At 39.2% G+C, this 13,360-nt stretch overlaps 1 protein-coding gene across 1 annotated transcript; it reads right to left on the bottom strand.

Annotated features, from left to right (window-relative positions):
• Positions 1-5,030: 5,030 nt before the first annotated feature.
• tmem160 (transmembrane protein 160) lies at positions 5,031-10,405 on the bottom strand. Its single transcript, XM_032546034.1, has 4 exons — positions 10,066-10,405; positions 9,940-9,964; positions 7,691-7,783; positions 5,031-6,269 (listed from the first exon to the last, which is right to left on the bottom strand). The coding sequence occupies exons 1-4, from the start codon at positions 10,294-10,296 to the stop codon at positions 5,944-5,946; spliced, it is 675 nt and encodes a 224-aa protein (XP_032401925.1). The 5' UTR covers positions 10,297-10,405; the 3' UTR covers positions 5,031-5,943.
• Positions 10,406-13,360: the final 2,955 nt, after the last annotated feature.

Here is a 13,360-nt window from a genome sequence, read left to right as displayed (position 1 = left end):
GATTTTGTCGTATTTTCTTCACTCCTCCGCATATTTCAACCTAATTAGAGTCTGAAATATATTAAAGCCCGGCAGACACTTTAAAGATAAGCATGCTTGTTCCTCATTCATATTTGCATTTAGCAAATTTGTCATTTTTCAACACACATCTTTATGAAGTATTTAACAGAATGTAAGATGCTGCTCTTAAGCACATTTACACTCCCTTAAAATATTTATTTTCTTTCAAATTTTTTACATTTTAAGTAACAACCTTGACCATATTATGTTTTTATTTGATATTGGCAGGCAAACAAAAACACATGATGCACATTTTATAATTATGAAGAGCAGGAAAAAATTTTCCCATGGTTTTTAAATTGTTTATTTTTTCTATTACAAATCAGAAATAAATTAGGGTGCACTGACATTCACCATGTTTTCACTATATTTTGTAGAACAACTATTCTCAAAATTACAGCTGCAAGTATTTCAGGGTGCTTTTCTTATTGCTTTCAGCATCTAGAGACTTTTTTTTTTTTTTACCACATCTTCCTCTTACAGCAGTTCAAACTTGGAGCATTTATGAAGTCTGGTCTTGCCAATAATTCTTAATTTGATTAAGGTCGAAGACATCTTGTTTCTGTTACAGAATAACATCCCCAAAGCATGATGCTGCCATCTTTTATAACTTAGTAAAGCTTACCAATTTAAATTTATACCAGAAAGTTTAATGTTAGCCTTTTAGTTCACCTGCTTGCTGTATCTCCTACATAGTTTGTGAGAAACGGATGACGTTGGCTTTCAGTTCACAGAAAAGCAACAATTAGTTGTTGCTTTTCAACATCAGAGTAACGTTTATCATAAAGGCCTTCACAGAACAACAGTTTTTATACGGATTATAATGGCACACCAACTCTCTTTACTAAGTAACCGACTTCTGAAGGTGATTATTTAATAGATTTTATTTTAAGGTACCAGAGTAAAGGGGGGTTGAACATAAATCCACCCCAAACTTTTCTCATTGCTATTTATAAAAAGCCATGTATCATTTTCCTGACATTTCCAGTTATGCTTGACGTTGAGTTGATAAAATCCCCTTTGAGGTTGTTTAGTTATTTAGCAAAATGTGAGAAACAACATATGCTAACAAAACAGGAGGGGCGGGGCAAAGAAAAGTATACACGAAAAATATTTGTGTTACTGAATATGCATGTCCGTGTATTATCAAAAGACCAAGTGGACAATCTTTTTATTTCCCTAAAGTGGACAAAACAATATAAATCCTTAATAAAAGGGCAGCATGTGGAGCAGGTGGGAGCAACCCCCCGGCGGGGCATCGCCCGAGAGCTCCGGGTTCAGGATACACTCGGCCATAAATTGGTTTGAAATGAACACAAAGGCGTCTCACTTATGAGAAACTATATATGCAGGCACGCGTCGCAATGTATGCAGGGGTGCGCGTGCGGCTGCGCGCACGCTTTTGCATGCGTCTTGCTGAATGCGTATGTGTGTGTTGTCTGAAGCAGCCCCAGGGAGGGGCTCTGACATTGAAGACGGGTTAAATCCTGTTTTACATTCAAGTGGCAGGCCCTAGTTCATTAGAGTGAGGATCATTCCTCCTCAAGACCAAAGGAAGCGCATACTAAACAAGAGCAGTTGTTGGGGAGAAAATGCCATTGTACGTGCAGAAGTGTATGCACTGTATGTGTGTGTGGGTGTGTGTGTGTGGGGTTGCAAAACAACTTTTCCTCTTTGTCTTATAGCGCCTTTATAAAGTGAGGAAAAGGTGTGGTTTGTGCAACTGAAACCAGTGCGTGTGTGGGTGCGCGCGCTCCAACGTAAGTCATGACAGCCTTCCCCCCGACTCGTCTTCAGCTCAGGCTGTCATTGAGTCACCCGTATGCCCTCTCTGTCACTAACTTTGATGGCTTATCTTACCCCCTGAATTAGAGTCGTGCTCCCGGGGGAAATACCTCAGCACATGTAAATGCATTTGAAAAAGTAAAAATATGAGAGGGAATAATAAAGCGAGGCATTGCGGGGAGACAGTTTCTGCCTTGCATGGGAGTTACACTTCTTGTCCTTCATTCTTCCTCTTTATATATATATATATATATATATATATATATATATATATATATATATATATATTACTCGTAAGGTTTTCATCTTTGTCACCGTTTCCCCCAACCAGCCTCTCCTCAGATGAGTTTAAACTTCACTCCATCTAAAGCCAGATCCTTTGATCCGTGTGTATGATATTTAACACCTGAGAGCGGATGAGCCGGCTGCTTTTTTGAAACAAAGCAAAGGTGGTGAACCCAACTTTTCAGGGCTGAGGGGCCGTTAATGTGAAATTGAGGGTTTTGGAAATTGCGTGAGGCCGGGACTCACGGCCGGCTGTGTTTGGCTGTTCAGGGTCTCGGATAGATGGTGTTTGTCAGTGAGGCCGCGTCTCCTGCCTCTGGGCACCCTGCCCTTTAGACGCGCCAGGCCTCAGGAGCCTCCTGCATGCCAAACAGACCTGTGCAGTCAGATGCAGCCGCAGAAGGGAGAGGAGGAGGAGGGGTGGACGATCGGACGTGAGGAGAGACAAGTCCAGGGCGAAAAGGGTATGGAGGAGGGATCTGAGGAGGAGAGGCCGGCAGAGGAATCGGGGTGGTGGTCACACTACAGCAGAGCCTTCAGTCGGACCTCGAATGTGAAATCCAGCAACACTGAAAACACTTAGCAGAGGTGGGAATAGGTGAGGGAAAGGAGAGGAAGACGGGGAGCTTGCGGGGTGAGTCTAAACAGCAACGCTGTGTGTCGATGGCTGGGAGATTTCACAAACCTTTGCCCTAACCCAGTCAGAGATAGTTATCACAGACAAAGCCCACCCTGCCCAACTCCAGTACTCTCCCACACACACACACACATACACACACAGGCGCGCACGCCTACATACAGCCACACTCTGCTCATTTCGTCTCATATACATGCGCGCAGATGAGGAGCTCATTATAAGAATTATGCATGTACAGAAAACACAGTTTGTACATCTTTTGAGTCCCACTGCAGCAGGAGCATCTACTGACTCTGCATTTACCCATTATCTTCAGCCTCATTTGCAAAATTAAAAAAAACAAAAAGAAAGAAAAAAAAACACGACAACCCCTTATGATGCATTGATTTTAAGCAGTGTGTGCAATTCAATATGTTTTATTTCTAATGATTTAAAGAACTTTTTAGAACCGCATCTTACAGCGTTTCTCGAGACGTTTAAGCGTCTTTGGCGAAGCTTTCATTTTCAGTGAAAGCTAATATGATATAAATATGATGAAAACACTGTTTCTGATGAGGAATAAATCAGGATATTCCAACATTTATTCTCACTTGAAATGGTTTAAATTACACAGTCACGTCGTATGACATCGGATTAGATGCACATGGTCAGATGATTGTTATGGATTTTTTTAGGTTTGGCAGGAATCACTAATGTAAGTGTAACAATAATTCCCTGTTGTATTGTTTTCTTTTAGGGGGAGTTTCTCTTCCAAATAAAAAAAATACATATTCCTATATGAACATGGCAACGGCAGGATCATGCTTTGGACTATCAATGCTTCATCGAAGGAAAATGGAAGTGTTGCAATGGCCCATTCAAAGTCTAAACCTAAATATTGTCACTTTAGTAAGGATGCGCATAATATTTAGATCCATCGTATCATGTGCCTGCTGTTCCCAAATGGGAAAGCTGACTTTAACCTTTCTTAAATTGCAATTGCCTAAGCATGCTAAGGTTGTGGGCTTTTTAGAAGTTTGATTTAGATTCACGGTGGACAACTAAAAAGAAAAGCAATTAAATCGAGAAAAAAGAAAGAAAGAAAGAAAAGCTGGAATTTTAGCAGCAATCTTCAACTGGCTGTGAGACGGGGGTTTTCAGACAGCCCTTAATACCTTCGGAAATACCTATTTTTAAGGATGAGAAAAGCAGTTACCTGAATAAACAGAAGATGAAATGACTGAATGCTCGAGACTCTTAAAAAGGCTTAGAGGAGTCTGTTGGTGGAGTTAATGGCTGGATTAAGCTGGTGCTGGGGAGGAGGGCCACGCTAATGCATTCACTCCGCTTCCCTGCAGCAAAATGTGAGTGCAGTGATCAAGAAGGTTAATTAAATAATTATACTAATTAAATATAAAGCAGTATAATTGTTTTGATAATAGACTAATCTGCCATCAGTTTTGTCAGCCTGGTTTCTGGATTGGAAAAAAAATAAAATAATAAATCAGGAGGAATATCAATTTAGAAGATGTGGGGGGAAAAAAAAAAAACATATAAAAGTGTAATCCAAAAAAATATTTGGTCAATTGGATATCTGTTCTTTAATATTTCAGATATATGATTAGATGAATTTGGCACAAAATACGTCACTGTAATTAATTTAGATAATTTTCTTATTTGACAATGTAGCAGTTAAGCTAGCTATGTCTTTTCATAGTTTCTGCTCATCTTTAACTCCACTGACTAAAGTAACAGTATAAAATTTAAAGCGTTTGTGTCACTGGTTCTTATTTCAGCAGCAATATGCAGTTTTACAGTCTACTCAGAAGCTAACTTATTAGACACTTCAAGTAAAACCAAAGTTTGCTGCCGCTACTGCTAAGCTAACAGTAATTCAACAAAGTTAAAAGTTATTTTTTGCTGTTTTGAGTAGCGAATAGAGCATGGATTGATATAAAGCTTTACACCAATCTTTATCTTTTTCTGTTTTAGAGCAGCTGTACAAATTATTTCATAGTATTATGAATACATAGCTAATGTAGCTCAATGCTACATTAGCTAAAATAAAAAAGTTATGTATTTGCTAGAGCAATATCTCCAACTGCAAGAAAGAGAAGTTTAAGTAGCTGGGGTCAAGAGAGGCGAATAAAAGACCAGGCTGGACATACTAACATCAGGGTTTATATTTGACAACTTAGATTTTAAGGTTTACAAAATGTGAGATCGGCTATAGTGTGTGGTTTTGATCACCTAAGAAATCAACCATCTTTCAAAAGCAGATACCTCAAATGTGAATATCCCACTGGGGATTTATTATCAGAAAAAACAAAATCAAACAACGATGCTGGGCCTCACTACAGAGTTCCTCTGGTTTTATTATTGCATGCACTGTGGTGCACAAAAGTAAACAATAGTAAACCCCCGCTTTCCACGAACAAATTCAATATAATTACCAGCATCAACGCCTTGCATCCATTAAAACAGAACTTACAGAGATAACCTGAAAACAGAAGATTCACTGTAAAGAGTTTTTGGATATAGTTTGGTACTGTACATGATTTAAAAAGAAAACAGAACAAAATATATAAACACAGAATTGTGAAAAATATCCTGTTTCCAAACAGTTTTAAGGAAGTATAGTGACAAAAACAAAGCTTGACAAAAGTGCTGTTGCAGTGGTAAAGTAATAATAAAAAAAACTTGAGCCCTCAGTGTCATTTTCTCTGATTATTTAAAAAAAAAAAAAAAGCTTTTGAGACAAAACAACTGACTTAAGGTGAAAGGTCAGCCTTGATTCTACCGATCATGTTGATAAAACAAACAGTCTCCAAGGAAGACTGTGGCACAAAAAGTAAATCATAAGCATCGAATAAAAAATAAAAAACAGAAGAACATTTTCAGATGAACTAAAAGAGTTCTTAGAAAAAACATGTTTATTCAGGAAATAAACAGATTTTCCACAATTTCCAGCGTCTTTAAACTGTTTTAAAAAAAAAAGTTAAAAGTTTTTCTTCACCTGAATAATTTTTTTACAACAATAGATGACAGGTTTGCATTTTTTTAAGCTCACAGTCTGCACATGAACACATATGCATTTTGCACAAACATACAAATAACAGAAACCCTGAATCAGAGCATCAAGAAAAAATAACAAAACACACACACACACACACACACTGAGCATTCCTGGAAGATCGCTATTTGCTTTGGCCCTTGCTGCCACTGTCCTCACTGTCCTCACTGCCTCTGTGACCTCGCTGCTCCCGCCTCTCGCGGCACTCCCGGCACTCTCCCTCATCCTCCCCGCCGTCCCCCTCCTCGTCGTCGTGGATGATCTCCACCTCCAGGCGGCCGATGTACAGCGATACGGCGCAGAGCCAGAAGAGGGCGACGCTGCCCACCACGGTGCCCTGGAGCAGCAGAGCTGGCACCGACAGCAGCATCAGCCTCCGCAAGGCGAAGAGGCTGCCAATGTAGGACGCGCCGCCAAACGACACGCAGACGCCTCCCAGGATGAAGAAGGCTGCGTGGAAACACATCGGCATGCTGTTACTGCAGTCAGGCAGGAAGTGTCTGCAAAGGTTTTTTTTTTTTGTTTGTTTGTTTTTGAAACCTGAGTGAACCTGATGATGAGGAATCAAAAACAGTTGAATGATTTAAATATATATATATAAAAGATCTGCATGTAATATTGAATCCCAGAAATGCACATCAGTGATTAATACTAAAAAAAAACGAGGCCTTGACTCCGTTTCACTACTGATGATTTAAGTCAGAAATCCTTGAGAAATTATAAAGACCGAAAACTCCAGCTGCTGCATCAAATATCTGACACAATGTTTCATCTGAACACCATTGATTTTACAGCAGAGACAGAAAAGCTCTTTTTTTCTCATTAGCAACAATTTTCAAAGGGAATTATTTATTTTTAATACACCAGTCAGATCTATTAGTTTTGAAGAATTTATTACTACAGCAACCTTCCATTTCTACAAACATGATTTATAGACTGTTTGATATATTAGATAGAAATTAATGCAATGACAAGTAAATCATTTATATGCTATGTATTTTAACTTAAGACAAAGTACAATAAATACAGCGCCCTACACAATTATTGCCACTCCTGGAATAGATACGAAGGTTTCCACACAATCTGGAAAAGTCAAGGATTTGATTCAGGTCTGGATGAATGTATTTAAAGCCTTCTCATCGTCTAAATATGTGTTCTTTAGATCCTTTCTTCTCTCCTATCTTACTTTCTTTCCCTGATTTCTTTCTGCTTTGTTTCCTTCTGTCCTTCTTTGTGTGCTTCCTACTTTTCCTTCCTTAATGCCCTTCACTTCTCCAAACAGTTTTCACCTTACATTAACATTTTACGGCCTTACAGAATACTGTCATGAAACTCAAACAAAAGCACCACACAGCCAAAATGGCGGATGTATAAGCTACAACCAGAGCTTGTGATGCGATTTCATCATATACATCAGAAGCACTTTGCCGCTGTCTTGTGGTCACAGTTATGCCTAATTTCAGTCATTTAGAGGGTTAAATATGTCACCTTTGGCTATACATATGTTTTACCAGCCATTTTTAAATCTCTGACAAATGTGTTGGTCTTTTAAAAACACTTTGTTAAGTTTGTAGTAAGGCTCTACTTGATGTCTCCTGTTTTTTGGGACAGTGAGCAGAATCGGGACAAATTGCCTCCAGACAACACGTTAGCTTTTGCATTTTCCTCTAATTAGGGTCGCAAAGTCTCTTCTCTGGATGTCCTCCTGTTACGGGAGTTTAAAACTTCCAGCACCATCTCACTGTTTGGACGGTCGGCCATGATGGTTCAGTTTAGCCGCTGTAGGGGGGGAAAGAGGCTTTTCTTTTTCTTTTTCTTCTCTTTACTACTCCCTCAATACTCTGCGATTTAAGCTTGAGTAAAACTCGTACCATATCCTGCTTCCCGTCCCACTTCGCTCTGGACAAAAGCAATGACTCCAATCCCAGTCGCCAGCAAGCCGTTCCTGAACCACGACAGGAACCCTGCGAAACCATGAGGAGACGTTACAGACGGACAGTTCATCACACAGTCTGCTCTTTTCACACACCCAGGACTAAGTAGGTCTGGCTGTTCTAAGACCACCATTTAAACACGTTAGTGAAAAGCTGAAGAACGTTGACGTTTTACACAGAGAGTTCCTACACACACAAATTTTTGATTTTAATTTTTTTTTTATTCTTTTTTTTTTTTTACAGATTTAAATTTAATCATTTGTAGGTTCAATAAATCATACATGAAACTCTGATCAGTCCGGTCTAGTAGTGGGGTTGTTGTTAGAATTTCTTGGCAAGGTAAACATGCCCTAGATTAATGCATATAACACAGAATTATTCAACAATAAATAGATTTAAATGTTCATAGGTCTAGATGTCAAATAACACAGAAATGGTCCTGTTTGTTTTAACTGGTGTCTATTTATGAGTTCTTTCACTTAGTGACTCCAAAACGATGGGCCTGCTCAATCTATATTATTGTTTTTAAAACTGTTTTATTGTTCAGTCCTAGTATTTCTACCTAAACATTTTTTCTTCATTTTGTTAATAAATCTGGTTACCTAAAAAATATTGAATTTTACGGGGGCTGGAGAACTAAAAATAAGTCTTTTTTTTGTTTTCTTTTTTAGAACCAAACTGGTCAATATCTTTGTCAAACTCGTGGAAAATAAAGGGTCCACATTTAATACATATTAATGCATTCTTTGGAAATTTCAGATTTTTTTTAATCAAACAGAAAACAGAATAAAGACTGGAAGGTATCTAGGTTTTAAACATCTGAGCAGCACTGCCATCCTGAGATAGAGGAAAAACGCACCGACACACCGAACGCTTTCTGGCGAACCTTTTCATGATCAAAGCACACAGAGATCAGACTACTTGGACACAATGACAAGATGTACGTTCAGAGGGGTCAAGGTGAGGCTTTCAAACGTAGGAGTACGTTTTCAACTATCAAGCAAGGTGGTGGTGGCATCATGCTGAAGGCACATTTGGCCTCCAGTGGCAGTTTTCCAATTCACTAAAGTGGGTGAAGTAACGAGTACCTCCACATTATTCGGTTTCACGTAAAAAGAAAACAAAAAACAGCTAGCTGGGGGGAATTTTGCCACAGTAGGGTGTTCCAACAGGACAACATGCACATCAACATGGGTTTTGGATATATACCATCTCAGTCATTCGCTCAGAAACCCATCAGTTTGAACAAACCCTAACAATTCAGTCAATCAGCGTGCTCAGATGTCAGAATATTTTGCCAGAATTTTACCCAAACCTCATTCTTGACAACAAAACAATAAACATGTTTCAGCAACTTTGCTAAAGGAGTTCCATACAAATAGTCGTGGTACAAGAACTGATAAATCAGAAAATTAAAAGGCCTAAATGAAAGCAATATGTGTGTACCCGGTAAGTGTAAGTGAACTTCTAACTGGAACTGCGTCGTTAAAAGCTATAACCTGAAAAATGCTTCACAGATTTATCTGTCTTAGGCTGTGAGGGATTTATCCCTCCCTAACAGGTGCGTTTTTTGTGCCTCCTATATTCTAATTTATCTGGTAAATGTATTGCTTTTGTTTGGAGGAAGTAACTTGCTTTATTTAACATTTTGTTTTAATCATTCTCTCTTCTCTTTGAGGTCACCTGGTCATGTGTTGCCATGGAAGCGGGCCCATTAGCAGTGCTGACGAGGACCTGGTGTTTTCAATTAGCCTCACTGGGAAAATCCATTGTTTGAGAGGGAGGGGAGATGTTTTTTTGGATTTTGTTTGGGCCCAGCTTGTTTTTGTTTTAGTTGTTTAGTGCTTAGTAGTAATTCTGTAAATATATTTTTTTAGGAATATAGTTTAGCACAAATGGGGTTTTTTTCTATCTGGAAATGTAAATGTTGTCTCCGCCCCTTAATTAGTCCTGGTAGGAGCCAATGCTATAAAAGCCAGGTGGTTTAGATCAGAGGGAGACTCGACCTCCTGTTGTTTGAATGCGAGTCACACTGTGAACTGGAATGAAATGTTTGAAGAACTGCAAAAAGAAAAAAAATTCAGAGCTCTGCCATTTCTGGATTCTGTCTGATTATTTTTCCTACAGGCTGTTTCTGGGAAAAACTCTCAAGTTCTGCAACAGCGTGTGGGTGTAGAACGAGATACCTGTTTCATGTGACTTCCTTAGCATCTGCAAAACATAAACACAACATATCGACACAATGAAGTTCGTCTTCAGCAGCTGGCAGCAAAAGAATCTAAATATAAGATTTAAAACTCAGCATTTCCTACCAAAGCGTCCGCCTTGTCGAGGTCTGTGAGGTGGTACTGCTGCAGTGGCTGCTCCGGACCCCGCTGGCTCTTGCCCCACGGCCCCTTCTCCCCGACCCGCTGCCGCGCCGAGCCATGCAGCCTCCGCAGCGGGGCTCCGCCGCAGCCGGGCCGGCCCAGCTCCACTGCGCGGGCGAAGTAGCTGACGGCCTGCGGCAGCTGCCTTCTCACGAAGAGAGTCAGGAAAGCCATCACATCACCAGAACCGGCTGGCTTAAAAACACACAAACATGTAAGAAAGAAGAAGCACAACACGACCTCTGCATGCCCTTTGAACTGTCACGTGGTCACGCTCAACCCCGGAATCACTTCTGGTGAGAGTGGTGAGGAATCGCCACAGCGCCATCTGCTGACATGTTAGAGAAAAACTTAAATGTATCACATGAAGGTCCGATTTAAGTGCTATTTTTGACCAAACATATTTCAAATTAATATTTTACCTTAATTTGAGCTGATGTTTATCTTCATGGTCTCAGAATTGAGGGAAATCGATGTCTGGACAAATTGCAATAACACGGTTAAGCCACACGAGGGCACCAGAATACAGGATAATGAAACATCATTATCCAGCAAGCCTGTGTCAGCCTCCATAGTCCTAACCCCTGATCTAGTCAAATGTAACCATCTATTTATATCTACCTCCACATTTTCAGCTCCACTGTGACGTCCAACACTATTTATATGTAGTGTCATGTTTATGTAACTTGGATGTTAGCATGAGGCCTTTTTGCTGCCCAGATCACACAGAGGAAAACATTAGTAGTTTCACTGAGTTAATGGTTATACCTTAAAACTAGTTCAGTCATTTCTGTTGCTTGTGCCTGTGATAAAAGTCAAATTTAACGGTCATAAAACTGCAACTAATTAATAAACAAATGACAACAAATGACATCCCTCACAGCTCTTTGCTGAGATTGCAGTGCAAAACGACTGCCAGACGGAATGAACAACTCAAAGAAACAAACTTCCCTTTTCCAATTTACATACTGCGATTTGTTTTGTTAATAGTGTGAGCAGGAATTGTGGCCCTCCCCAGGCCTTTAAAACAAGTCACAAAAACTAATCATGCAAGAATATTGCTCTGTTTAATAACAAAATAACTTTATGAACTGCAGAAACATTTACTGCCATTAAGCTATTAATAAAAACACAAGTGGTAAAACAGGCCAGTCAATGTAAAGTCTGTTATACATTCATTTTTAATGGATAGATGATAAATAGCAATTTCCTCTCTGCATAAAATGAAATCGTCAAAATTGTAAACACTTTATAAGTACTTGGTTGTTATCTGACATTAGCAATTTTACTTACTTGCAAAAATGTCTAGCTATAATAACTTTTTAAAAATTATTTTTTTTGCTGTAAATATTCCACAGATATTAAATAAAATGGGTGTGATTTTTTTTTATATCTACCTACTTACTCGGGTTAATGTTTAGTTAAGTGAGTTACAAACTGAACCCAGTAAACGTCACTTATAAATAAATCAAATTTACCGTAGTATCACTTTACGCCCAGGGATAACATCTGCTATGTATTTAATGTCACACGTTATACACTGATACGCTGCCGTAAATTCAAGGATCTTTAATGACTCGTTAAAGATTTTCAGAAAATTAAAGTATACATATATATAGAAACTTAATTCAGATCATGAAGAAGCTTCACTGAGTAGTGTTTCCACACTCTGTGAAAATGTGCCTTTGTGTGTATTTGTGTGCGTGTTGTTTGCGGAAGGATCAGTGCTTCGACATGCACTCGCCGAGGATGAGCGAGCAGCCTCTTCCGGACCCTCTTTTGTCTCCTCGGGTCCACTGGGACTCAGAAACACTCCACCTATCATCACATCAGATTGTTTCAGGGTGAGGAGCAAAGTGAGCCGCACAGCTGGGAGATTGTATTTGTGTTCCTGTGTGCTTTTTTTTTTTTACAATCTGTGTGCTGTATGGTCTTTAAAGACAAATGTTTGATGTAATATTGCAGCAGACCCACTGTCCACTCTCACGCTACAGTTCCCAACACAATGGGAGACGAATGTAGGTGTACACCCATACTTAGGAAAAAAAACAAAACACATTCACAAAGGGTAAATCTTAGAATGGTTTTCACTGGAACTGCTCAGCTTAAAGTTGAAACTAGACATTTGTCCACACTGTTCAAAGAGAAACATAGTCTTCCTTATTCAATAAAGGCCATTTAGAATCGGTATTAAAAAAATGTCACTTCTTTGCTGCAGTATAAAAAATAGTCATTTCATAAAAATCCAACATTTAGCAAATAGACATAATTTGTTAATCCTATTTGACCTAAAAGGAAAAAAAGTTTGCTCTGATTTGATATCAAAAGTTATGTGTTGTTAAATATCAGGTATTCAAAAGTATTTGAACAAACTCTTGACAAAATGCCAAGTTGGGTTTACAATCTATACCAACTCATTCCTGACACATGTGGTTCTGGGACAGCAGTTCATAGGCCCCCGGCTTAGAACATCACTTTGATTCAATTCGATTCAAAAACACTTTATCTCAAAGTGAAGCTGGATATTATTGTACCTCATATCACCCAAGTATCTTGAAAGAGTCATTGTGGATGTTGATGCTATAGGCAGGACGGCTCTCCAGTAGCAGTCTTGCAACAAATCTGAAGAAGCCTCTGACTGAAGAGATTTTTGCTGCCATGACATGCTAACAGCTCAAAATCCAGGCAGTAGAGACAATATTTCATAATAAGTCTTGAACGACAACATCAGTCGTTGGCAAGCATGGCTAATCCACCCCATTTGCGTTTGCTTTTAAATCTTTGTCTGGCCATTTGGTTAAAAAGCAGGGCAGAGTGATGTTGGAGTTGCCCAATATGATCAGTGGAAGGGATGATTTGAACTTCCTCCTGCTCTTTGATCCTGCTTTGCATCCAGGAAGCCCTCTTTTCAAGAACTCTGGGGTAGGGGAGGCATAGGTCAGGCACTATTTGAGTATTGCTAAATACTCCTGGTTGTTGCAAATATGCATCACAACCACTGTCTGAAATTAAAAACATAACAGCAAAAATTGTTCCAGCTACTCAGCTTCCAAAAACCAGGAGTAATTGTCCAAAAAAAGCAATGTCCCAACCAAAAGATTATGACAAAAGTCATACAAAAAGAGCAAATCAGAATTAAGAGAGCAACTCCAACTTGCATGAGTGGCATAATTCCAGAATGGACTGATGGAAACACAGTGGCTCATTTTAAAATAAGCCTAATCAAGGTAAGACCAGT

The sequence above is a fragment of the Xiphophorus hellerii genome, chromosome 18 (genome assembly GCF_003331165.1).
Source record: "Xiphophorus hellerii strain 12219 chromosome 18, Xiphophorus_hellerii-4.1, whole genome shotgun sequence".
Lineage (NCBI taxonomy): Eukaryota > Metazoa > Chordata > Actinopteri > Cyprinodontiformes > Poeciliidae > Xiphophorus > Xiphophorus hellerii.
The sequence above is the reverse complement of the archived record's forward strand: the minus strand, read 5'-3'. Positions and strand labels throughout refer to the sequence as shown.